This window comes from Pygocentrus nattereri, chromosome 5 (genome assembly GCF_015220715.1).
Source record: "Pygocentrus nattereri isolate fPygNat1 chromosome 5, fPygNat1.pri, whole genome shotgun sequence".
Lineage (NCBI taxonomy): Eukaryota > Metazoa > Chordata > Actinopteri > Characiformes > Serrasalmidae > Pygocentrus > Pygocentrus nattereri.
Window position 1 is genome coordinate 42,039,838 of NC_051215.1, and position 25,879 is coordinate 42,065,716.

General features: G+C 38.9%; 3 protein-coding genes across 6 annotated transcripts; all 3 read left to right on the forward strand.

Annotated features, from left to right (window-relative positions):
- Positions 1–448: 448 nt before the first annotated feature.
- LOC108426765 lies at positions 449–5,244 on the forward strand. 2 transcript variants are annotated; one of them, XM_017696486.2, is made up of 5 exons: positions 449–531; positions 2,404–2,695; positions 3,266–3,368; positions 3,546–3,841; positions 3,992–5,244. In XM_017696486.2, exons 2-5 carry the CDS (start codon positions 2,459–2,461, stop codon positions 5,087–5,089), a joined length of 1,734 nt encoding a protein of 577 aa, XP_017551975.1. In that variant the 5' UTR covers positions 449–531; positions 2,404–2,458; the 3' UTR covers positions 5,090–5,244. The 2 variants fall into 2 exon arrangements, with proteins under 2 accessions (XP_017551975.1, XP_017551974.1); XM_017696485.2 differs by having other exon boundaries at positions 2,404–2,710; positions 3,992–5,230.
- A 5,066-nt stretch (positions 5,245–10,310) lies between these two features.
- Positions 10,311–21,299, forward strand: zgc:66472 (uncharacterized protein LOC327494 homolog). Its single transcript, XM_017696601.2, has 7 exons — positions 10,311–10,406; positions 14,499–14,820; positions 16,753–16,852; positions 16,975–18,204; positions 18,389–18,456; positions 19,502–19,545; positions 19,797–21,299. Exons 2-7 carry the CDS (start codon positions 14,500–14,502, stop codon positions 19,876–19,878), a joined length of 1,845 nt encoding a protein of 614 aa, XP_017552090.1. The 5' UTR covers positions 10,311–10,406; position 14,499; the 3' UTR covers positions 19,879–21,299.
- A 1,301-nt stretch (positions 21,300–22,600) lies between these two features.
- LOC108426766 lies at positions 22,601–25,759 on the forward strand. 3 transcript variants are annotated; one of them, XM_037538847.1, is made up of 4 exons: positions 22,601–23,646; positions 24,623–24,970; positions 25,059–25,118; positions 25,328–25,759. In XM_037538847.1, the coding sequence occupies exons 2-4, from the start codon at positions 24,667–24,669 to the stop codon at positions 25,489–25,491; spliced, it is 528 nt and encodes a 175-aa protein (XP_037394744.1). In that variant the 5' UTR covers positions 22,601–23,646; positions 24,623–24,666; the 3' UTR covers positions 25,492–25,759. The 3 variants fall into 3 exon arrangements, with proteins under 3 accessions (XP_037394744.1, XP_017551977.1, XP_037394745.1); XM_017696488.2 differs by lacking the exon at positions 22,601–23,646 and adding an exon at positions 23,668–24,066; XM_037538848.1 differs by lacking the exon at positions 22,601–23,646 and adding an exon at positions 23,668–24,066 and having other exon boundaries at positions 24,730–24,970.
- Positions 25,760–25,879: the final 120 nt, after the last annotated feature.

The following is a 25,879-nucleotide window of genomic DNA, read 5'->3' on the forward strand; positions in this document are numbered from 1 at the left end:
AGTCAAGGAAAAAATCGCATTACTGAAAGTACTTTTAAGACACATCAGATGGTCTTAAACACCACTGTGTGGAAAAACACCATATTCCAAATTATTTAACAAAGATACCCATTTAACCCACAGAAACCAAAGGATTGATTTTGTTGATGTAATTTTGTTTGTGCCTTTTGAACTATTTTAGAAAACCATGGACAATAAAAAGTAACATATTTTTATATCTGTTTTGAGGTGGTATAGTGTTTGACTGGTTTTAGTGCTCTTTAGTCCCAATTAGATATAAATAGAGTAAACAAATGTTACAATTTTGCATCAGATTTTGTCCGATGATTGAACACTGCTAGACGACAAATAGTTTTATTAGTGAAAACTAATTTGGTTACAAACTTTTCCCTGCATGGAACCAAACACGCAGTGAGTGTTTCTATCCGGGTCCTTCAAGTCATGCAGCTCCGTCCCGTTGGAAAACGAGCCGGAGAGGACCGTAACAACAAGACGGAGTCAGTCACAGGAAAAAAACACATTGCGTTTAAGGTCAGTCATTTCGGACACTTGTCTGGTCATATACACCATAAGCAGTGTATCTGTGCGTACGTGTCCGTTGTGAAGCTGGTAACCGTGATCTGGAATGAATGAATAGCTGTTTTAACAAACCGCTGCCTTCTCTCCACTCGCTGACCACAGCGGTGGCTAGTAAACGTGGTACATGTAGTTAGGGAAATAAAGCACGTATGTGATGTAACATCAAGAGGTTACTCAGATATTTCTAACAGCTTGTATAGCTATCTATAACCGCTACTTTACAAATCCAGATCAACCCCCAATTTAATGCTAAGAACAACAGCTAAAATATACAGTAAATACAAATCTCGCCGTGGTCTCTCCGAGCCGGCTAACCGTAGAGGAATATCAATACCGAATTATCGATGCTTCCTATCCTGTCGTTTTCTTCGATTCTCACACGAAAATAGATATATAACCTATATATTAAAGTGCCTCCTTTTATAAACTGATTTGATGCTGAAGAGTGAATCTGATTTGGTTTCTCTAGAACGGAGCATTTCAAACCACTCTGTTTACATCTGATTAACTCTGTTTACATCTTAGGCTTTTTGAAAATTCGCTGCAGTTCCCTGTGTTATTGTGATGTTCCCTCATTAATTACTGTTTGAAGTACTTCTTTTGATGATTTGACATAATAGAGGTCCCATAAAAGAGGTCTGCACGTCCTGTTTTATGTTGATGTCCAGAAATAACTATTTGAAGCGCTCATGAAATAATTTACAGGGATTAGTTGGATATTCAGTGATTGCAAGTGAGGTTGGGAAAAAGAAACAAACAAAAAAAAACATATTATATTGTTTTTTTATTTACCCAACGTGCAATGTACAACCCCAATTCCAATTAAGTTGGGACATTGCGTAAAACATCAATTAAAACAGAATACGATGATTAGCAAATCCTTTTCGACCTATATTCAATTGAATACTCTACATGATATTTAATGTTCAAACGGATAAACTTTATTGTTTTTTGCAAATATTCACTCATTTTGAATGTGATGCCTGCAACACGTTCCAAAGAAGTTGGGACAGGGGCAACAAAAGGTTGAGGAATGCTCAGAAAACACCAGTTTGGAACATTCCACAAGAGAACAGGTTAATTGGAAACAGGTGAGTGTCATGATTGGGTATAAAGGGAGCATCCCTGAAAGGCTCAGCCGTTCACAAGCAAGCATGGGGTAAGGTTCACCACTTTCTGAGCAATTGTGTGAGCAAATAGTCCAAAAGTTTAAGAACATTTCACATGTGTAATTGCAAGGAATTTAGGGGTTTCATCATCTACAGTCCATAATATCATCAAAAGATTCAGAGAATCTGGAGAAATCTCTGCAAATAAGCAGCAAGGCAGAAAACCAACATTGAATGCCCGTGACCTTTGATCCCTCAGGCATTAAAAACCAACATCATTCTGTTTGAACATTAAATATCTTATCTTTGGGGTGTATTCAATTGAATATAGCTTGAAAAGTATTTGCAAATCATCGTATTCTGTTTTTATTTATGTTTTACACAATGTCCCAACTTCACTGGAATTGGGGTTGTATAATCAAGAATGTCAGAACATAATTAGCAGATATTGCATTTAAGGCAAAGCCTTAAAATTTAAATGTTGTAAATTTAAATGTTTTACATAAAAATGTCTGATTTTACTGTGGAAATGTTGGAGTGGGGATGACCTTTGGTATTGAAACGATGTGGTGTTGTCCATCCCTAGTAGAAATTTTAACAGTTCTCCAACAAAAATTAATTGAGTTGACTTCTATCAAACTCTGTGCTTACATTTATTATTATTTTTTGTTTTTATTTATTCCAGCATATAACTACATAACTTTCTGTTTTACAGAAAGTGGATATCCTCCTTTCTTCTCTGCATAGCTGTCTTGTATTTATCCAATACTATGGAGGTGGAGGACCCCATAACTGCCAAATTTCAGACTCTTGTTGAGTCCCTCATGGCAAAAACAACTTCAGAGATTGTGAAGGTTTTTGCTGAGGTGCTCTTGGAAATAAGGCTGGAGATTTCCCAAAGCTGGAGTGGAATTGATGAGCTTAAGCTGGAAGAGAGTGAGGAGCAGAACACAGAGGATGTTTTCAGAAGTGAAGCAACTGTCAACTTTAAAAGAGAAATGGAGGAGGTGCTTGTGTCAGATGTGAGATACAAAAACAAAATTGATTTATCTCTGTTTCGTAGTGGTAGCAGGGTTAGACAGACAATTGCTATCCCTTCTTTCATCTGTTCCTCTATTCACCTGTAATAATTGTACAGATTTTGATACAGAATGACAAATCATTGCCATTCTTCAATTCTTCTCTCCATTGTCTCGTAGAAACTAATTGATTTTAATTTGTCATTTTGGAACTAAATTCTTCAAATCCAATTGAAAAAAAATCATCCCAAAAAAGATGACAGTGTCACATCAATATGATACAAACAATGCCATCCCGATGTCTCTATTACATACAACCTATGAATTGCAACATTCCTCAAATCTGCAAACTAGACAGCTGCCTTGTGCTTACTTTCCATATATTTTGTGTGTGTAGGACATAATTGCTTACTATATTTTATCTTTTTTGTAATTTTAGTAATTAAAACCCAGAACTGGTGAAACAGCACTGAGTCTGCCTCAAGAGATGTACTTTTATAATATACATATGTTTTAGTGCAGTGTTGTTTGAACACTTATTTTTTTCCTTCCCTGCAGGATGTAGTGCAAATGCCTAAGGTAACCATCATTGAGAACACATGCATCACACAGAGCAGTGTGGTGGTCCATGAGTCAGAAACATCACAGACCACACCGTCTGGTAAAGCTTAAAGATTCAAGTGCCAATTGATGATGGCTTCACCATGCTTAATATTAATTAAAGCGTTTAATGTCATATTTTGATAACCCAAAATTGTGTTGTGAACATATATCTGCTCTTAAAGTTTCTGATTAATATTAAATATAAAAAATGTTTTATGCTTTCATATTTTTACAGATACATCTGACAATAACCAGTCTGTAAATAGTCCATCACAAACTCAAGTGGGCCAGGTTTCCCAGCCAGTAGTTAAACGTAAAAGAGGTCGTCCCGCTAAATCATCCAGAGTCACAGTGCATCAAAAATCAATGGTCGAAGTTGTATCAAAGTCTCCACTTCAAGCTATTTCTATGGTCAGTCCTTTGCAACCTTCTTGCAGCTCCTCCACCGTGGCCTCTGCCTCCTCCAACACAGAGGCTCTGGCTTTAAACACAGACTTTCTTGCTGCAGAAGATATCCAGGATGAGGAGACCGTAAGTGCCAAAATAAGACAATAAGGGCCAGTTTATGCAGTGTTGGACTCTGAATAAATCATGTGCCCAGTTTTTGTAGATTGTATAGACAATACAAATAGGTGTGAAATCAAAAGTTCTGTTAAATGACATTTATTTCCATTTGTATAGGCTGTTGATGAAAAGGGCATTCCTGGTTTTCACCATGTGGAAAGACTAGCTGAGTACCTAGTGGAACTGCGAAATCTGAGTACCATGACCCTGACAAATCAGCAAGCCAGCACAATCATTGACCTGTGGCAGAATCTGGACACCTGGGATAAGCAGCGGATAGTTTCTGTTGCTCAAAACCAGGGCAGGTTGTTGACTAGCCATTTCCAGTCAACAGAAAAAGAGACCACTTTCACACCAGGTTTGGAGAGCACAACAAAATGTGACCTAGGAGCAAGTGTCTCATCAGCACAGCGACCTGACTGTTGCCGCTTGTTAGAAGCCATTTTTGTCAGGCTATGTGATATCTACTTCAGTCCCCAGAAAAAATGTGAGGGAATGCTTACACAATGGACATTGATTCTTCAAGATTATACAAAGATCAGAGGGCTTGTATTGGAGAACAGTGCAGTAATGCAGGGTACATCTCTGCAGTTAGTAGATGTGAATCAGAACTCATTGATTCAGTGGCACAATCACCGCATAAAAGATCACGGTTTGACCGTGTTGCTTAAGGAGGACCATGCTCCATCACTGCCAGAACTTGAGGACCCACTTGTGCAGACCAGACTTCTTCCAGTAGAACCCACCCAACACCAGACATTGTCCCATGAATATATTCCTCCAGAAGGTTTAGCAGGACATCCCAGACTAAAGGGAAGGGATATAGGTGAACCACCAGCAATCAGGCCAAAGCTATCTACACAGAGGGAGCTGTATGAGCCAGCTCCAAAACCTGCACAATACTTGCAAGTGGTGCCACACATTTCAGTCAGGGCAGCACCAGTGTTGCAGGCATTGCATGTGCTCCAGCCAATGCCCACTTTTGTGTGTGCCCCACCTCAGAACACCATACAACAATGTGCTACGCAGGACCCTCCCCAGCCCCGCCAGAAACGTGCCTACAACAGAGTAGTGCAGGGAAACACCTGTAAAAAATGTGGCCAGTTTCGCTCAGCAGTCACTGGTCATAGCCAATACAAAGGGATTGTTTACTGCCCTCAAACTGAAACACTGGACAAAAAACAGTGGTTAGAAAAGATGAGAAAAAAAATGTAAATATTTTTTTTGTTTTGTTTCTTTGTCAGAGTAAATAGTAGGTTGTAAGTTATTTTAATATCTGCTATTTCTGCCTATTCACATGTTGTCATTTTGTATAAATGACAATAAAGCCTATGAAATCAGATATTTTGCTGGGTTCTTTTGTCAGTAGTTAGCCCACTTTATGATCAAACTTACACATCATAATACATGACATTAAAGAATACAAAGTCAACAGTCTTTCAGTTAAATTCATGTTTAAATTATCTTACATATGCACTGAGAATGAAGTTGCTATGTACAATGATAATTTGATGCTACCTTCATGACGACGCTAAACGGAGTCCAATATAGAATATGAAAATTCCTACCGGGAATATGAAAGCATTGTATATTAAAAGACACAAATATACATACACACAAGAAGAATATAATGTGCAGCACAGTCAGTAGGCAGAATTTATGTCCACCTACTTTGCACAGTCATTAGCCAATTTATTAGACACACCTACAATACAGGTGCACTTTGTAGTGAAGGGAATGAAAATTTGTCTCCTGATTGCTGTCTGATTGCCCCCCTCAAAAAAAACTTTAGGAATTGTATCGTTTTTATTCTTTTGTTTTCTGTAACTTTTGATGCTTGGAGGTTGATCCTTGAGAGGAGTGTTATGCTTCAGATAAAGGCCTCAGCATACCTCTTATGAAACTGAATTCTCGAGGGTTGTGAGAAGTTGAAAACGCCTTCGTGAACTTACAAGCTCGAATACTTTCTGCGGTTTTGTGTAGTTTGTTGTGGATGCTCCACGTGATGATAAGTTTCATGACTGCTGGAAAATCATTTTTTCACAGTTCTAACTGGCGACATTGGAGTTCAAAATACTGCCACCATTTAAGGTGGAATGGGGAAATTCAAACATGAAGCTGGTGAATAGAAAGCCAACTTCAGGCTTGTCCTCTTGTGAACCTAAATATAAGATAACCTGTATGTTTTGGTGCTTAGTACTAGTTAGTTTTACCAAATAACAGACTTAACGTATTACATTTAGGAGATATTCATTGTTTATGTAACAAATACGCGTTTCAGTGAAATATTTCTGTATCTACCAAAGCCAAAGTTCCTCAAAGTTGTCCATCTTTGTTTTATGACACACCTCTTTTTTTACTGAGCAATCACTCCGCGCGTTGTCTGTAGTTGTTAGTTCTTTCCGCAATTACGTCATATTGTTACCTGAAGCCAGGCGAAAGTCGTCTCTGTGAGATGTCTGCTGAGGCCTTAAGGACTTGCTTGTACCCATCCTCAGACTATCAAGAGACACTAGCCACGTTTACATGCGGTCAAATAATCTGTTAAAAATCAGATTAATTGCTAAATCAGAATACGTCAATGTATACATATAAATCGGAATAGACTACTCTGTCTGAGTCCATTCGGAATACGATTTCTATAAGGTTGAACGAGGTGGATGATCCTTCATAGCTAAAGTTTAGAACGTTTGGCGTGGCAGGAACAGAAACTGGTCTGCAGAAGAGATTAAGGTTTCGCATTAAACTTCAAAAGACAGTACACGTGAAGTACATTTTTCTGAGTCATAATTTCTGAGTCATTATGAGCCATAATTTCAAAGCCATTAAAAAACACAAGCACGCCAACTGTAAACTTGTCTCACTCTGACTGGACTCACGTGATGTTTACTGTCATGGTAATGTTTGCACTAAGTGGTTCTCTACCCATGTTGGTCATTTTGAATTCTGATTACGGAGATTTTCCATTGGATTGTTGAGTGCATATAAACACCTCTTAATTTTTTATCAGTCTTAATCTAATTTAATTCAATTGGATTGGCAAAAATATTTGCATGTAAACACAGCTGCTGTGGCACCAAGATCATGAAACTAGATGAAAGTAAATTTGTGGAGATTATTCAAGAATGCTTGCTTGCCCTGTAAGGAACTGGTGGCCTGTCCAGGGTGTTTCCAATTAGCGCTGGGATAGGTTTCCAGAATTTTTAAACAATGTCTGCACTTGCCAACCAGACACCTCTGACGCACAGAGCAGGCAATGCTTTGGACCTGATATTCACCAGACTACCTCCATGTTGGATGTGACAGTAACTTCCCTACATCGTTCTGATCACCACTTCCTATCTCTCATTCTCCCTCCTTGCTACTCCTGTCCACTCCACCCCTTCATGCTCCTCCTCTCGATGCAACCTGCACTCCACTCCTACCACATCTTTCGCTTCAATTATCCTGATCACCCTTCCCCATCCTGATTAATTTCCAGGGAAACTGGAAGCATCAGCATCTGATCCACGCAAGCTCTTCAGCATTTTCTCCTCTCTCCTCAACCCTACCTCTCCACCTCCACCCTCTTCTCTTACTCCAGAGGATTTTGTCACTTTCTCTGAGGAGTCAGTCCTTTCCCTCTGTTCCCACCCCTTCCACTAGACCTCATCCTCTTGTTCTCAATCCCTTAAACTGTTTTTCTTCTCTTTCCACAGATGCTGTCCTTCAACTGATCAAATCCAGTAACCCAACCACCAGACCTACTGGATTCCATCCCATCCGCATTGTTCCAGTCAAACTCCAAGGACATACTGCCCTTCATCACTTTTCTCATTAACAAGCCTTGACATCAGGTGAAGTTCATTCAACTTACAAGACTGCAAGAGTAATTTGCATCCTGAAGAAGCACACGCTTGACAGCTCTGATGTCAACAACTACAGATTGGTATCACTCCTTTCTTTCCTTTCAAAAATTCTTGAACATGCAATGTATAATTAACTGTCTCTCTTTCTCACACAGAACCAGTTCCAGGACCCCAACCAGTCTGGCATCAAAAAAGCGCATTCAACAGAAACTGCTGTTATAGAAGTGACCAAGAAGCTCCAGTCAGCAAGATCAGCCAAACTGTCATCTGTCCTGATTCTTCTTGACCTCTCAGCAGCTTTTGACACAGTCAACCATACAATCCTTCTGGATGTCCTCACCAACCTTGGAATCACTGGCTATGCGTGGAAGTGATTCAAGTGTGGTTGGTTAGTGTAGTGATTAACACCTCTGCCTTCTACGCTGTAGACCAGGGTTCAATCCCCCACCTGGGTAAATACCCTACACTATATCAATAAGAGTCATTGGGCAAGATTCCTAATACCACCTTCGCCTACTTGTGTAAAAATGATCAAATTGTAAGTCGCTCTGGATAAGAGTGTCAGCCAAATGCTGTAAATGTAAAAGTTTTATCTGGAGGATTGCTCTTATCAGGTAACATGAAGAGGGTCCACATCCTCTCCATGCAAGCTCTCCATGCAAGCTCTCCACTGGTGTCCCACAAGGCTTGTTGCTAGGTCCTCCTCTATTTTCTCTTTACACTAGCTCTCTTGGTGATGTAATATCATCTCCTGGCTTCTCTTATCACTATTATGCTGACACTCAACTAATGCTTTCTTTCTCACCCTCTGACACCCAGGTTTCCAGTCACATCTTGGCATGTCTGTCTGACATCTCTTCATGGATGGCAGCTCACCACCAAAAGCTCAATCCTAGCAAGACTGAGCTGCTATTCATCCCTGCAACTACAGGTCCTCATCATGATCTTGCAATCTCATTCGAGAATTCTCTGATTGTTCTGTCTGCAGAGGCAAAAAGTCTTGGTGTGATTCTGCATGACCAGTTATCATTCTTGACTCACATTGTGAACCTAACTTGGTCATTCAGATTTCTCCTGTACAACATCCAAAGGATCCAACACTTTCTCACTTGAGAGGCCATCCAGTTGCTAGTGCAGTCTCTTGTCCTCTTAAGGCTTGACTACTGCAACTTGCTCTTGGCTGGTCTTCCCATGCAGGCCATCAAGCCTCTGCGACTCATCTAGAATGCAGCAGCACGGCTCGTCTTCAGTCTCCCCAAGTTCAGCCACGTTACTCCACTACTGTGCTCCTTTCACTGGCTTCCTGTAGCTGCACGCATCAGATTTAAAAGCTTTGAGTACAGCTCGACTTGACCTGCCATCCTTCGAGGTGCGTGGAAGACAAGCATCAAAACTGTTCTCTGTACTTGCACCCAGGTGGTGGAACGAACTCCCACTGGCTTTCTGTACAGCAGTGTCTCGCTGTCTTCAAACGCAGACTAATCAGCCAATTGTGCCACATAACTGCAGTGCATTAAATCAGATTTAGGACCAGCAGCTTCAGGTAATGTTCACATCAACTATCAGAATGGTGCAAAAAAAATTGACCTCAGTGATTTTGACCATGGCATGATTGTTCGTGCCAGACAAGCTGGTTTGAGTCCTTCTATAACTGCTGATCCCCTAGGATTTTTACACACAACAGATTCTACAGTTTACTCAGAATAGCGCAATAAAGAAAAACAGAAAAAACATCCAGTAAGTGGCAGTTCTGCAGACGGAAATGCCTTGTTGAAGATCATGTCAGACCACTTCTGTCTTCCAAGAACAGAAAGATGAGGCTGCTGTGGGCATAGGCTCAGCAAAACTGGACAGATGAAGAATGGAAAAATGTAGGCTGGTCTGATGATTACTTTAGTCCATCACTCTAGAAAAAAGAAAATTATTAGAAAATAGCTTTATCATCTGTCCATAATGCATTGCCTCAGAACTATGTTTTTTCCATAGTTTTAGCTAACTGTAAACTGGTGTTTCCATTCTCAAGGTTTAGTAGTGGCTGCATATTGTTATGTACCCTTAGAGTTGTAAGCTTATGATAAATGCCTATATACTGGAAGTAGCTATTGGCCATCCACTGCTGTGGTCTGTGTTTTGGCTTTTTTTTTTTGTGGCTTCGGGACCACTTTTGCACGGTCATATTTTCAAGACAGGTATGAATATTTAAAAACACAAAGCATGCATGAAAAAGGCAGTTTAAGGGGAAATTTTATTCACAACATGGCTGAGAAGCGCCACTCTGTACCGTTAAATAAGAAGTAACTTTTCAGCTCCTAAAACTGTGATTGCTGATTTATTTACTTGACAGGCCAAATAAAACATAAATAAATGAGTATTATTTCTAGTACCTCGTGTGTATCGGTAGTCTTAACTTTTCCACACTTACATTTATAAACAGCGCTGTGAGAAAAATACCACTTTTTAAATCAAATATTATTTGTAAAATATTGCCACTCGAACTTTCATTAGTAACGACGGTTTGATCTACATTTACGCTGTTTTTTTTCGTGTATGGAACCGAACACGCAGCGAGTGTTTCTATCCGGCTCATTCACGGATCACACAGCTCTCTCCCGTTGGAGAATTCCCTCGTTGGAGTGATAACAAGGAAGAATCGGTCAGAGAAAACGCTATTTTTGCATTTTGGGGTAAGTCATTTGGGTCATTTGTTAGGTTTGGAGAAATTTGCATCATCATAAATACTGTTTGCATACATATTTGTTGTGTTAATCATAATCAGAGATCTGTGTTTGGAGATGAATCGGCTCCGTAGGTTCGCGGTTTACCAAACCTGCGGTTTTCCTCAACTCCCTGAACAGCTAGCCGGTAAATGGAGGGGAGAGGCAAGGAAACACGGAGTGTATTATAACGACATGACATTTACTAACTTCACAATTCTAACCGCTCTTTTATAAATTCTGCATCCTTCGTAGAGTCGTTTTTATTGCGCACAAGGTCAAAATAGACTCATAAATCGTGAGTTTGTTTTCGAGTATCTTTTATCTTAGCTGCGTGCATTTGTAGTTACCAACAGTAAACGCCTTTGTAGTTATATATTGATGATTTTTCCTCGTAACACAGTTTGGCATGACTGTTTTGAAGATACAGTGGAGCTGACATCTCTGACATTTCTCTAACAGAAAACAGTGATGAATAAATGAACAATTCACAGAATATCCACGTCTGGCATTTCTCTCTTCAGAGTGTATACCACAACATGGTATATATGAGACTATACTGAAAGCATGAAAACTAAGCACAAATATATGATATATTCGAGCATTGTTATGTACAAAGAGTGTAAGAAACGCCTGTGCAGTCTACACAAGACTCTTCTGTATCATTTATTGATTTTTTAACTGATTTTTTTAAAGTATCATTTAAGGAGATAGTTATACTGATAATTCTTACAGCATGAGCGATAAAACATAGCATTTAGGATAGGACCTCAGGTAGGACAAGGGCCAGTTTCCCAGATATAGTTTCGGCTTAGTCTTAGAGTGAATTGCCATGCCAACTGTGAACTAATTTTAGAAAGTTTTATTTTAGGCTTAGGCCTAATCTAGGTCTGGGGAAACTGTGTTTTCATGGGCTGTTGAGGAGCACTATATACATGTTAATGTGTTTCTCAAAACTTGGTGTGACTAAAGACTAGAGTGTGCTGATGTTGTACTGGCTTGGCTGTTGCCACTTCTCCAAAAAATAAAATCAAGATCTTAGATGGGAAATAATATGGATGAGCATCTTTTGTGAATTGATTTGCAGAGCATGAATTAGTGTAACTTACATAAACAGATTGTTTGCAAGTTGTTATGCATTTATTTTTGCAAATGGGCACATTAGTTCCAAGTATAATTCATCCCTCTAAAGCTCATATGTCAAAGTCAAGGCCTGCAGGCCAGATCCAGCCCACGAATTAATTATCTATGGCCCCCTGGATGATATTTAATTACTATTAGAACCAGCCCGCAGGCCACAGCCGCCCGCTGGTGTTTTGCACGCACCAACACTACATTCCCCACAATGCAACGGTAGCCCACGAAGTCACTGCAGCGTGCACAAGCGGCTTCATTATTCATCAGCAGTCAGAGCAGAGATCAACTTTCAGCTACCCCCCTCCTCAAAAATGGCTAAACGTAAGGTGGACGCTGAGAACAGGGGGTTTCAAGCCAGGTGGGAGGCAGAGTACATGTTCACGGAGGTAAAAGGCAAACCTGTGTGTCTTCTGTGTGGAGAAAGTTTGGCTGTAATGAAAGAATATAATCTAAGAAGGCACTATCAAACGTCTCAGAAACACACAGACAAAGACAAGAATATGGACATGGAACAAAGGCTACAGAAGGTGGAAGAATTAAAACAAGGCCTTAAGTCCGGGCAGGCTATGTTCACATATGCCAAATCACAAAGCGAGGCTGCTGTCAAGGCTACCTTTATTGTGGCAAAAGAGGTCGCAAAATCAGCCCGGCTCTTTACAGAAGGAGAATTTATCAAAAACTGTATGCTCTAAGTTTGTGACGCAGTGTGCCCAGACAAAAGTCAACTATTCTCAAATGTGAGCCTGAGCAGAAATACCGTTGCTGAACGTGTAGACCAGCTTTCCACCACCATAAAAGAACAGCTTGTGAGAAAGGGAAAAGATTTCATCGCATATTCTCTTGCTGTGGATGAGAGCATGGACACATCTGACATTGCCCAGCTGTCAATTTTCGTCCGTGGAGTAGACTCCAGCCTGAGCATAACAGAAGAGTTTTTGGCATTACATCCTATGCATGGCACAACTACAGGACAAGATCTGTATGAAGAGGTATTCAGATGTGTAAATGAGATGGGGCTGCCTTGGGAAAAACTCGTGGGATTAACCACAGACGGAGCACCCGCAATGTGTGGGCACAGGAGTGGATTGTTGGCAAGGATGCGGGAGGAAAACGTCACAGATGAGCTGACGGCTTATCACTGCATCATACGACCAGAGTTGTTGTGTGGCTAAGCCTTGAAAATGGAGCATGTAATGAGTACCATAACGTGAGCAGTTAATATCATCAGAGCCAAAGGTTTAAATCACCGCCAGTTCAAGGCATTTCTGTGCGAGTTAGATACAGAGTATGGTGATTTACCTTATCACACAGAGGTGCGATGGCTAAGCCAGGGAAAGGTGCTGCAAAGATGTCTCGAGCTGCGTGAGGAGATCTGTCTGTTCATGGAAAGCAAGGGGAAAGACACAACAGAGCTCCGAGATGAAACTTTCCTGTGTGAAATGGCGTTTCTCTGCAACATGACGAGCCATCTGAATGTGATGAATCTGCAGCTGCAGGGACGGGGATGTGTTATCTCTGATATGTACAGTACAGTGAAGGCCTTTAAAACCAAGCTGAGTCTGTAGGAGACGCAGATGCGGAAAGAAAACTTAGGCCACTTTTCCAGCTGCCAGACCATGAAAGAGAAGCTATCTACCGCTGTGTTCCCGAGTGCACAGTTTGCCGATAAACTCAACATACTTGCCGCCAACTTCCGACACCGATTTGCTGACTTTGAAGCCCAAAAAAGCAGGTTTGAACTGCTCAGCAATCCTTTTGCAGTTGATGTAGAAAGCGCACCACCAAATCTACAAATGGAGTTGATTGAGCTCCAGTGCAATGACACACTGAAGGACAAATATGAGAGTGGGTGCTGCTGAGTTTGCACGTTTCATCCCTGACACAATGCCCCAGTTGCGCATCCAAGCTGCTTGGACGCTCTCTATGTTTGGAAGCACATACCTGTGTGAACAACTGTTCTTTTTGATGAACCTAAACAAAACATCACACAGGAGCAGTCTTACTGATAATCACCTTCACTCAATCCTGAGGATTTCCTCAGCTCAGAGCCTAACCCTGAACATTGATGAACTTGTACAAAAGATGAGACACCACCAAGTATCAGGCTCAGCCTCAGACAAGTGAGCATCATAGAGCAGTAACGTATTTTCAGTTTTTAATTCAGTTAAATTGTTACATTTGTTTCTACAAGATGTGATTTTTCTTTGAAGGAAGTATTGTTTTGTCTGTGTGCCATAGATTTTTGTATTTTATTTTATTGTATTTTATTTATTTATATTTATTTTTCAGTTGAATGGACGCAGGGAAAATTGCAGATAAGAGCCATGAGAAAGAATACAACTGATTTGTTTTTTTTGTTTGTTTTTTTTCTTATTTTACTATTTGAAAGCAGTGATCGGTAGGATCATAGAGCAGCACAATAATGCATTTTCAGTTTATAATGCATGCACTTTTATTTATGCATTTATCTTGATATTAAGAAACATATATTGTTTTTAAAAACAATTTAACTTTTTGCTGTTTACCTGTTGAAAATGTTTTCCCTTGAAGTTACTGACAGAGCCATAACAAAATATTGCTTTATTCATTTAATGTACAGGACATGTGATTTTTCTTTGAAGGAAGTTCGTTTTTGTCTGTTGAAAATGTTTTCACTTGAAATTACTGACAGATCTATAAGAAAATATTGCTTTATTCATTTAATCATTAAATAATATACACTGTGTTAGGTCTTGGTTCAATAGGCTATGTGCAATCATTTCAATATGTTTTAATAAACATTGAACCAGTCCGGCCCTCGGCTTGTAGCAAATTTGTTTTTTGGCCCTCGGTGTATTTGACTTTGACATCCCTGCTCTAAAGTAAGTACATGTCCTGCTTTCTTCTGCTCTGTAACTGAGGTGTTTGTTTTTCTTCATCAAGCAGCATGGAGGCGGAGGACCCCATATCTGCCAAATTTCGGACTCTCATTGAGTCACTTATGGTGAAAACAACATCAGAGATTGTGAAGGTTTTTTCTGAAGTAGTCTTGGAGACTAGAGTGGAAATTTCCCGTAGCTGGAAAGAAATTGATGAGCTGAAGCAGAAGTTAGAAGTGAGTGAGGAGCAGAGGGCTGATGCTATTTTGAGAAGTGAAACAACTGTTGACTTCAAAGGAGAAACGGAGGAGGTATCCGTGTCACACGGGAGCCCTCAAATTGCTGTTTCAGATGCTAGTACTGTTTGCTCAGTGGACAGAGGAAGCGAGGTATGTTTTTTTTTTTTTTTTCTTTTTTTCTTTTATACACATTGCACTCTGTAAGTAATTAATGGGTTTAAGGTGTGGAATGTTAATTTCAGTTAGCAGGTATAAATGGCCCTGTTCACACCTGGCATTGACATACAAGTGTGAGGCAATCATAAGAGCACTGCACTATTGCACTATTACAGTTGTGAATGGGGTCTAATGTGTCTCTAATTGTAACATTTGCAGTGTGTTCTGATGTGTCCTAAACATCATAGAAGTACCATTAATCAACTGTCCATCATAACTAAAAATGTAATCCTTACAGGATTGGTTGGAAGTTACACCAACAGTTAAGTTTGTGACCGCCAACTGAGAGAGGATAGAGTGCTAGCTAGCTATGAGTTTCCTGCTCAAACACACGATTCAACTCACTGAGTCCCCATCCCCTGGATAAAAAGATTCCTTGTGGCTGGGGCACCAGTGAAACTTGTCACACAATGCAGTCACAAGTGACCATTAGAGGCACATTAAAATACATGGAAATGCCAGATATAAATGGCTATATGTCTGAACTGTCTGCTTATGATAGCATCATTCTAAACAAATGTCAATACAAGTTGTGACCGGTCTCTGTAGAAAGAATCGTATAGGAATTGCAGCTCTTTTTATACTGGTGCCTCAAATGAAGGCTGCAGATGTGGTAGGGGAGAAATACTTAGCACTGGTATTTAAACCTCCTTTTCATTGCTCACTCATGTCCACTCGAGATATGCCGACAAGTCACGGTTTACTGACATAAGTTTAATTCTTATGTAGTACACGTTTCTGGGCTGCATTTGAAGGTTCCTGCAAAACGGGACAGCCTTGAGTGACATAACGTATGAGAAAAGCAGCCTTCCTCAACTGCATCCTTGGCTGAGACATGGCTATTATCTCCCCCTCCTGCTTTTCAGGGGACCATAAGTAAATGGATGGTTGGATGCTCAGTTGATTCTTAGCCAGTTATCTGGTGTTGTGTCATTAGTTTACTTGTTTGGAGCTCATGTTGAGAATCAAAGCCAATAGATTGTTGATGCCAGTATCCCATTCACCCAGAATAAACTCTGAATTTTTTGTCAGCTCTTTTGTTCTTCTGTTGGCCTAGAATTCAGATTCAGAACAACTGAAATTGTGTCCCTGTCCAATCAATCTACTTAAAAAAACAAACAAATAATGGTGTATTAACACCTTCCCCTCACACTTTTATTTGCTGGTCAGTTTATTAAGTATACATCTACCTTCAGAAACACTGAACATATAAGTGCACCTTGTATGTTACTGAGTGTAGCTCATCTGTTCCTGTACAGTTTGTCCATTATATTATTTGGGTGGTGGACTATTATCAATAGAGCAAGGAAATCCCCAATAGTGGCATGCCACTATATGTTTTATGAGTGTATCAGGCACAGCAGTGTTGCGTTTTTCTTAAACACTATATACCTTTGTGTGCACTTACTCATCACTAGATACACCTTCCTTGTAGGCATACCTGGTATGTGTACAAACTTTTCCATGCATGATTTCTCCAACCTCATTAGTAGTTAGGTTTCTGGTCACAGGACCACTGGTTTTGAGATGTTTAAAAAAACACTGCTGTGACTGATGTGGTCATACCACTCTGGTAACAACATATTGTCACAATGTATGTGTGTGAAGTTATTTTAATGTTATTAAAGCAATGTGTGAAGCAACATAGCAGCTGCAGTTGCGGTATATTAAATATACATATTGTACGTTTTAGTGGGGTGGTTGGTGTTATTTGAAACCTTTTGTTTTTTCCAGTACTTAAAACTTGCTTTTGGACTGTAGTGACTGAGGTTTTAACCTCTTAATGTTAAAGTCCTCAGCCAAAATATGGTTCTTACAACCTTTTGATGAAACTGGAAGTAAAACCTTTTTCCTCCTCCCCTGCAGGATGTAGTGCAAATATCTAAGGATACCACTGTTGAGAACCCAGAGATCACAGAGAGCAGTGTGGTGGTTCATGAACCAACAACTTCACAGACAACACCAGGTAATAAAGCTTTAGAGACCATATTGCCTTAAAACTTAATCTAGATTTGAACTTGGAGTTATTCAAAATGTTGAGTATATCTTTTCAATGGTTAAAAGTAAACTTTTTTTTTTTTCCCCCAGATATATGTGATGTTAACCCATCTATAAACAGTCCAAACCACACCCAAGATATCCAAGTGTCCCAGACTGTAGTTAAACGTAAAAGAGGTCGGCCTGCTAAATCATCCAAAGTCACAGAACTTCAAAAGGCGGCACAAACTGAAGTGGTGTCAAAATTGCCACTCCAGGCTATTTCAGTGGTTGGCCCTCAGCTCCCCTCCTCTAGTACTGGCATAATAATACTCAGTAAGAACAGAGGTAAGAGGGGAGCAGTGGTGACAAGGAAAAAATACATCCAAAAAAGATTGGCCCACAAAAGTAGCATCACTGTTACACCCACACTCCGTGACAGACAGCTCCTTAACAGCCAGAGGCCTTGTTTGTGCTGCTTGTCAGACCAATGCTCAGAGCAAGCGAAGAGGCTAAAAAACAATCCCCAGGTTGTTCTACAATCATACTCCTGCAGGAAATGTGGGAATAAGTTTTATGAACGGATGCAATTCAAAGGCCACAAATGCTCCACTGTGCATGAGTGCAAGAGGTGTGGACAGACATTCAAAAGTCTGAGGAATCTTGCTGCACACAGCCGGAGTGTCCAGTCTTCAACCAAGCCATTCCCTTACTGCTGCTACCTTTGTGGTCATATGTTTGCTACCCAGTGTGGTTGGAATATGCACAAGAGGATTCATGCCCATTCTAATCTTGCTGAGAACCCTCTCCAAGACAACCCCAAGCCCCCTCAGCTTACACTGCCCAAAGAACTTAAGGCAAAGGTGCAGGTTCGCTTGGAGAGGATTTCAGATGCTCAGTTGGAAGCTGCCTTGTGCCCAAAAAACTCTTTATTGCAAGAAGAAAAATCCAGCCTGAGCTCCATGGCCATGGAGCCGAACCTGCCCTCGGCAGTGGAATCCCTTTCATCTAGCGTGGATACCAATGTGCCATCAGCAGACAGAATTATGAGTGCACTTGCGCCAAGCAGGGAATCTGGCTCTCAGACCATGACCACAGGTATCTTGGGTTCTAGATCAGGACCTGGGACAAATGAAAATGTGAAGCAGTCAGATGATAAGATGAGAGATTCTGTCATTCCAGCTGCCTCTGGTGAAATCCGGCCAACAAAAAAGGAGAGTTGCTCAAAATCCTTGACTGTACCTATTGTTGCCAGTGAGGAATGTAAAGAAGGATCTTCTGGTGGAAGTGATGAATTAACACAGGGATTAAATTCACTTTCAAGAAAGCGGAAAATGTCAGGTAAAGTTCTGACATCTAGTTTTTCAGCCAGTGATTTTCTTATGAAGTCTCTTTAAGGTTGATAAAAGGTTGATAGTAGCAGTGGGTAAATTATTATTTGTAATTATGTGGTCAAATTGTGATCCTTCACATTGTGTAAATTGTAATGTTACAAAGATCTTAATAGGATGACTTTTTTTTCCAGATTGCAATCATGATGTGTACAATGGAGTGTTTCCTGTTGAGAAAATTCTAAGATGGCGAAACACAAAGGTAGGTTCAAAGAACAGTAATTTAGATGATGGCCAAAAAAGAGATTTTTTTTTGTACGTAAAAAAAAGTATTGAAAATAAATGTACACCCACCAAGCACTTTATTAGGAACACTCTACTCATACTGGGTAGGGCCTGCCTTTGCTCTCAAAATGGCCTCAGTTCTTTTTGGCATGGATTCCACTAGATGTAGGAAACATTCCTTTCTGGTCCACGTTGACTTGCATAAATTGCATGAATGAGTAGGTGTATAGGTGTTCCTAATTAAGTGCTCAGTGAGTATACAACTAAATTCTTGGGGGGAAGAAATGTGACCGGGCATTGTATATGCACAGAGAACTATACATTATACAGTACTGTGCGGAAGTCAAAACTGCCATTAAGTCAAAGGTATTAATTTTTCAGTCTAAAAACCAATGAGTCTTCCAAACAAAACACGTTCACTGTCATTGTGTTCCCCTTCAAAGAGACACTAACATCGATGCAAGCAAACAATCAAACACATCTAACCTGGCTTGCACATTTCTTTTTCATGTGCATCTAAAATGGCTAAAAATTAGATTTTTGAGGATATTATATATAAAATAATCCACTTACATAAGCATGGCAAAAGAAAAAAGAGGAACTTAAAAATCTGGAGTTCAAAAATTATTCTTTATTATTATATAGAGAAAATGAGACTCCTAAAAGTAATCCAAGATCTAGTAGCCCACCAAAACTTTTGTGATCAGATAAATAGTACTGATGAGATAAAACTCAAGCACCACATCTACTTCAGACGGTAAAAAACCACATGTATTTCTGTCTATCCTTCCACTGTGAGAAGTCAACTATGCTATGGGTCTGAAAGGATGTGCTGCTGTATTAAAAAGGTGAAAGGGTGGTTTCTGACTTTTGAACAGTATTGTAGTTCAGAAGTAAAATACTATAATGTTACTATTCTAATGAATCTCTGTATCAAGTAGTATTAGAGTGCTCTTCAGATACTAAATTTAAAATTGTTGTTATGGGCTCATGTTTCACTTTCCTCTTCTCTCAATTTTAAGGGCCGAAATGAAGTCAGAGTTAAGTGGATGCCTTGCTCATTATGGTAAGCTGTTCTGTTCCACTCACCGTGAAACTGTGCCATGACCTACAATGCTAATAATGACTATGAGCTGTAAGGTTAAAATATAATTTGCATACAGTTGGCTTGCTCAGCCAGTAATATTTTGCATTTAACATATGGACTAATGAACAATTCTACAGGCCTGTTTGGTCTTGTGCCAGTCAGTTTATAGGACTGCTATTGTGTAGTATATTTGTGGTATTGTATGAGACATGTATAGTTTTGTCTTTCAGCGGCGCAAAATGGAAAAACACATGGGAGCCAGCTGAAAGTTTTACCTCTTACAAGGACAGCAGAAATGAAGATGCAAAATGAAAAATCTGAAACGCAAATAAACAGAATTAAAATTTCATTCTGAGTACAAACACTATAGTTAAATTTAAACATTGTGTTGTAATATATTTAAGGTTTCCAGTCACTCTAATGTTATCTGGATCCATATAAATGAAGCATCTCTGTAAAGTTACTCATTTCAATTTCTAATGAGCTGTATGTGTTTGGAGACATCAGCCATTGTGTTCTGGGAGATTTTATCTAAACACCATTACTGCGTGACTTATCTCAACATGCTGTGTCCTCTTAAAACAAAAAGAGTTCAAAACAGCCAAAAGGTGACAATTTAATGTCTGTTAAATTGTCCATTTTAAATTGTTCATTGGTTTGCTGCATCATAAAGGCAGTGGAAGGTTTGTCAGTTTGTTACATTTTGTTAAAGAATATCCTCTCAGAATTGCCACCTTACATTTCTGTCGGAGTAATGAAAAGTTTAGTTTCAGTTAATGAACGAATTCTGGATTATTTTAGTTACCTTTTGGAATGTTACAAACTACATAGTGTTGTGTGCTTTTTGGTGATCAGTGTCCATTGTTCAGAGACACACCATGCTTTCCTCCATATGAGAGCTAGGTATTCTTGCTTTATTTAAAATGTACAAAATTATATATATATATTGAGAAGTAAGTGGTCAAGTTGTGTGCAATTTGTCTCTAGAACCATTGTGGTTTCACTTTTTACTTTGAAGGCCTTAAGATGATTTTGTATCAGCTGATTAATGACTGACTTTTAAAACAAGTGTTTACATGATGTTGTTAGTGTGCACAACATGATCATAAGTTTAAAACACTTTCTGCAAGTTTTTTAGTCACTTTATGCAAATTACCTAAGCCAGTTCCATGCTGTGTTGCTTTAACAAAAACATTGCTGTTGAATCTGAGTTGCTGCAGAATATTACATGTGCAGTACGTAGATGTGAACTAAATTTTAAAAACTGCTTAATGTTCTACAGTTTAGTATCTCTTCATCTTGTGCAATTGTGCAGTTATAACCTGTAGCTCCAAAGAATGTTTTTTTTTTTAAACTATAAAATGGTTACCCTTTTATATGTAAGCTCTTTGTGTCTTTGTCTGTTTGAAATATTGCCCCAGGGATCTTCATTATTGTTGTCAGTGTGGTAACCTGATCACAGTGACTATATGTAATTTTAATGTGAATATTATCTTTTTTGCTCCTTTGTTATACTTCCTTATAATCAGCTAATGGTAGTGAATGAATTCCAAATATCTTACATTTCTAAGAAATTATTCACATCAGCACATCCAGGCACAACATATTTGTATAGTTAGCCACTACACGCAACAAATAGACTTGTCACAGTTACATAATTGCTTGATTGCAAATATTTGCAAGTAACGTAGCTTACAGAAGTCTGTATTTCAGTAAAGGGAAACAAATATTAAGACGCTTGTTTTTGTTGTTTTGACTTTGAACTCCATCAAGGTTCAATGGGACTGAAGTCAGAAACATTCACCTCTAGTTAAGTTGGCTTGAGAAAGCCAGCTTACTGTTCTTCGTAATCTTATTCTGTACTCAAAAAAACTAAATGCTACTCCTACAGTTTAGAGCCACAAAACTTGGATCAAAACAGGATCATAGGACCTATACCCTCGGAGTGTGCTTGTGCTTTTCTAAGCTATCCAACATATGGTTTTCGGTCAGCCTAATGCTCAGCAGTATCAGCACACAATGATCCATTTAAAGGAGGAACTGCTTTTAAGGTTGAATTGCACTTAGTAGGTAGCACAGAATTTTAAGGTGTAACATCTTTTAAAGTAGCACTGAGTTTACACTGACTGAAATTAAGGTGTAACTGCATTTATTATAGCGCTGAATTTAGGTTGGAACTTCAAATAACAGTACTCAATTTAAGGAGGCACATAATTTAAGGTGGAACTCTCTTTAAGGTAGCACTAAAATGAAGATAGCACAGAATTTAAGGTGGAACTTCAATTAACATTGCAATAAAAATAAGGTGGCACAGAATTTAAGGCAAATAAATATACTATACACACTAAACACAACACACACTTAACACACTGCATATACTCAACGCACAAACACAACACACAAACACACACTAAAAACCCCACACACAAACACACAACACGCTCTACACAGCCATCACCATGCACAATAAACACACAATACACTCTACACACACCACAAACACACCACACACAATAAACATACCACACATACTTAACACACACCACACATAAACACATCACACACAATAAACACACACTTAACACACCACACACACTAAACACCCCACACATCCAATACACCCCACACCAAACACCATACACACTTAACAAACCACACACACACACACACAACACAGCACATAGTCCACACCACACACACTCAACACACCCAACAGACAACACACACAATTAATACACACCACACACAATTAACACAGCACATACTCAACACACCCCACACCACACACACTTAACACACACAATAGACCACACACAATTAACAGGACACACTCAACAAACCCCACATCACACACAAATAACTCACCTCATAAACTCAACACACCACACACAATAAACACATAGCACACACTCAACACGCCACACACAATTAATATAACACATACAATTAACACAGCACACACTCAACACATCCCACACTACATGCAATAAACACACAGCATACACTCAACACGTCACACATACTTACACACCTTTTCTTGTTTTTATGTAATTAACTGGCTTTTTCAAGCCAACTTAAAGTTTGTTCACAAATTTTCCCTTTCTAGTCTTATTTTATGTTGCTGGTCACTATCTTGTTGTTCTCCCCAAATTCAGTTTCTTGGCTCAAGTCTCCTCTTATATGTCCTCTTTATGTTTCCTTTGATGACACATAATACCAGAATAACTTTTGCAGAGAAGCAGCCCCCTAATCATGATGCTCCCACCTTCATGCTGCACTGTAGTTATGGTGTTTTTCCAAAGAGTTCTATTTTTGTTATGTATGGCAAAAGTATAAAAACTTATAACTTAAACTTTTTATAACTTAAAACTTTTTTAGCAGTGTAGTATTGGGTGAGGTATATAAACAGAGATGACTGCAGCGCAGTTCATTATCGTTCACTGTGTAATTTGTTCCCTACTGCTTTCAGGACATAATGCGGTTCTTTCTGAGTGTCAGCTTCTCATTTACGTTCTTAACCTTCAAAAATATTGCGTGGTGCACCTGTGTAAAGGTCTTTGAATTTTCCATTCAAGTACAAAGTCACACAAAGAAGTTTCTGCTCTGCCCCAGTCAACTGTAAGTGACCAATTTGATCAATATAGGCCTTAATAATGGCTTAGAATGAATAAGTGAACTGTGAAAATGCAGTTATTTAAATGTCAATTAATCATCAGCTAGCATGATTGTGACCGATACAAATAATCATGCCCTGTTGAGGCATAACTTTGGTGTACTTTTGTTTAAAAATAATAATAAAACACACACACACACGTACACACTGATTTTAAGCATTTAAATGTACTGCTGATATCCAGAACTATAAATGTGTATGAAGAAGACTAATTAATGCTGTGGTGGGGTCTTGTTTTAATTCATACTGTTGGTACTTTTCGTTGTTTACTTGGAGATTTGGTTTGTGGTAACTGGTCTGGAAACACATGACTACAATAACAACAGACTTGTTGTAAATGTGTTGAGGAAGTCACATATAAGTGATCAAAAGTTGACCCACATCCGTTTACAGGCAGCTTCCTGTTGGTGAGTGCAGAATTTTGCCCCTTTGAGTAGTTATTTTATTTTATTTTTTTGGTTGTTTAATTGGTTGATTGTTTTTTAAAATGATGAAATACAAAACTAACTCTGTAACCTCACTGGATAATAAAGTAGTGATTAGTCATAGAGTTTTCAGCAAACCAGCCTAGTTTCTATCATTTTGTATTGAATGGGTTCCAAAGAATAGCAAATTTATTTGGTATGACTACAGGGAACACCTCATGTCTGTCTTCTTTAGAAATTTGTGAAGGCGTTTAAAGACGTGTAGGCTTTAGGTGTGAGTGGGCAGAGTAATGGAAAAACACAGTTTTACTTTCATTTACATCCGGCATGTTTGAAATTACTCTGAAAAGAAACAGATGCGGAAACACAGGATGCTGCGTTCTTTATTACTTTCATGTGCTGGTGAGTTTCATACCTTAAAATCATTTAAAAAGGCTTTGAGTTGTCTGGTTTACCTTGTTATGCTAAAATGTTATGGCAGTAAATAGTAAATTAAAGCAATATAACATTTCTTTTAAAACATTTTTTTTCTCTAAAAAAAATTATTTTGTAATGACAATAGTTTTATACAGAACCAGGAGCACTCAAAGACCATTTGCATGCGTAAAGGTTTCTTTGCATCATGTAATGATTTTTCAGATTGATCGTGAACGTGTTATATATGGTTCTATATAGAATCTTTTTAAAAGTGGTTTTATTTAGAACCAAAAAAAGACTCTTCTATGGTTATGATGTCAAACATGTAACAGAAGAACCCTTTTAAAAATGTTCTATACGGAACCATATACAACACATTCTCCACTAATCCGAAGAATCATCACACGATGCAAATAAACCTTCAAGCATGCAAATGGTTCTTTGAGTGTTAATGGTTCTATCAAGAATAATTTTCTTTACTAAAGAACCTTTGAAGAACCATTTTAAGAGTGTACTCTAACATAGGCATTTTTTTCTGTAGCAGTGGTCCTTGTTCTTCCATTGACAGCTTTGGGGGCAGTAGAAATGAAACCAGTTACACTTGGAGAAACTGTTGTACTGAAGTGTAACATTTCTTTACACCATGAGATCTTCTGGTTGAGAGTGAGCATGGAGGAAAGGCCAAGGCTTCTGATGGTTACAGGCCTGAAGAGTGATGGGAAATTGTCAGAAGTTTGGAATTACAATTCCACCCAGTTTACGGGTTGTCTGGTGGACAAGTCTTTTGGACTGAAGATTTCCCACGTCTTGAAAAGTGATCTTGCCTCGTACTACTGTGGAATTGCAGATGGCAAACGCATGGACTTTGAAGATGGAGTGCACATATTTGGTAACAGATTTTTGGTGTAACTTAAATTTAGTAGAGTGCCATGATCTGCAGATTTTTTTTATAGGATTTTATATGTGTCATCTTTCAGCTAAGCCTACTCACTCATCGAGAGAGATAACAGCTGAAAATATCTCTAACTATGAAAAAGGTAAGCTAAAACCCATGGCACTGCTCAGTTTCAGTCTTTGTAATGCTGTATGAATGCATTCACCTTTGACCACACTGATAATCATATAAAAAAAATTCTAAAGTTGAAAAATTCTTATCAGCATCTACAAAGCCATCAGTAACTCATCCTTTCTGATATCCATATAGTTGCATACTCTTAAGGTAACTGTTTTCCCTTGTTTTCCTCAGATGCAGTTCTTTCAGTGGCAGAAAAATGGCTCATCCCTTACCCAATATTTGCAGCAGTGTTGGGTTTTGGGCAGCTAGGATTGGTGCTAGCAGTTGCTGTGGTGCATGTGATAAGCTGGAAGAAAAACAGACTCAGTGAGGCATCTAAAAGGAAGCCCTTTTGAAAATCAATATCTTGCAATATTGTAATATCTGGTCAGTTTTAATAGTGAGGGTATTTGCCGAAAAACATACATAGTCCTGTCATCCTGCATTTTGTTGAAAGATAATAATTATCTTTAAGAATAATTAAAAATTACTTTGATGGCAAATGCTATGTCAGGACTTTTCTAAGCAACAAATATACTTTTTGTTGTGTGTTATATGAGGAAGAGGACCTATGAGTAGCCTATGGAGCCTTTTATATTTGGGAAAATAAAAATAAAAACTGGGCCTTGCTGATGTATATTTATTGTAGCAAAATGAAGTGTAAATCACTTTTGACACTATATCGTCTATTGTAAGAATAGAATAAGAGCTTATTGTGCAATGATGCATGGTGAATGAATGTAT

Bases quoted from the DNA above. Each gene is read 5' to 3' on its own strand.
- LOC108426765 (XM_017696485.2), top strand. From the start codon at position 2,459: ATGGAGGTGGAGGACCCCATAACTGCCAAATTTCAGACTCTTGTTGAG. The intron at 2,711-3,265 runs GTGAGATACAAA...CCTTCCCTGCAG, and splicing joins AGGAGGTGCTTGTGTCAGAT to GATGTAGTGCAAATGCCTAA. The intron at 3,369-3,545 runs GTAAAGCTTAAA...ATATTTTTACAG, and splicing joins ATCACAGACCACACCGTCTG to ATACATCTGACAATAACCAG.
- LOC108426766 (XM_017696488.2), top strand. From the start codon at position 24,021: ATGCGGAAACACAGGATGCTGCGTTCTTTATTACTTTCATGTGCTG. The intron at 24,971-25,058 runs GTAACAGATTTT...GTCATCTTTCAG, and splicing joins AGATGGAGTGCACATATTTG to CTAAGCCTACTCACTCATCG. The intron at 25,119-25,327 runs GTAAGCTAAAAC...TGTTTTCCTCAG, and splicing joins TATCTCTAACTATGAAAAAG to ATGCAGTTCTTTCAGTGGCA.
- zgc:66472 (XM_017696601.2), top strand. From the start codon at position 14,500: ATGGAGGCGGAGGACCCCATATCTGCCAAATTTCGGACTCTCATTGAG. The intron at 18,205-18,388 runs GTAAAGTTCTGA...TTTTTTTTCCAG, and splicing joins AAGAAAGCGGAAAATGTCAG to ATTGCAATCATGATGTGTAC. The intron at 19,546-19,796 runs GTAAGCTGTTCT...TTTGTCTTTCAG, and splicing joins TGGATGCCTTGCTCATTATG to CGGCGCAAAATGGAAAAACA.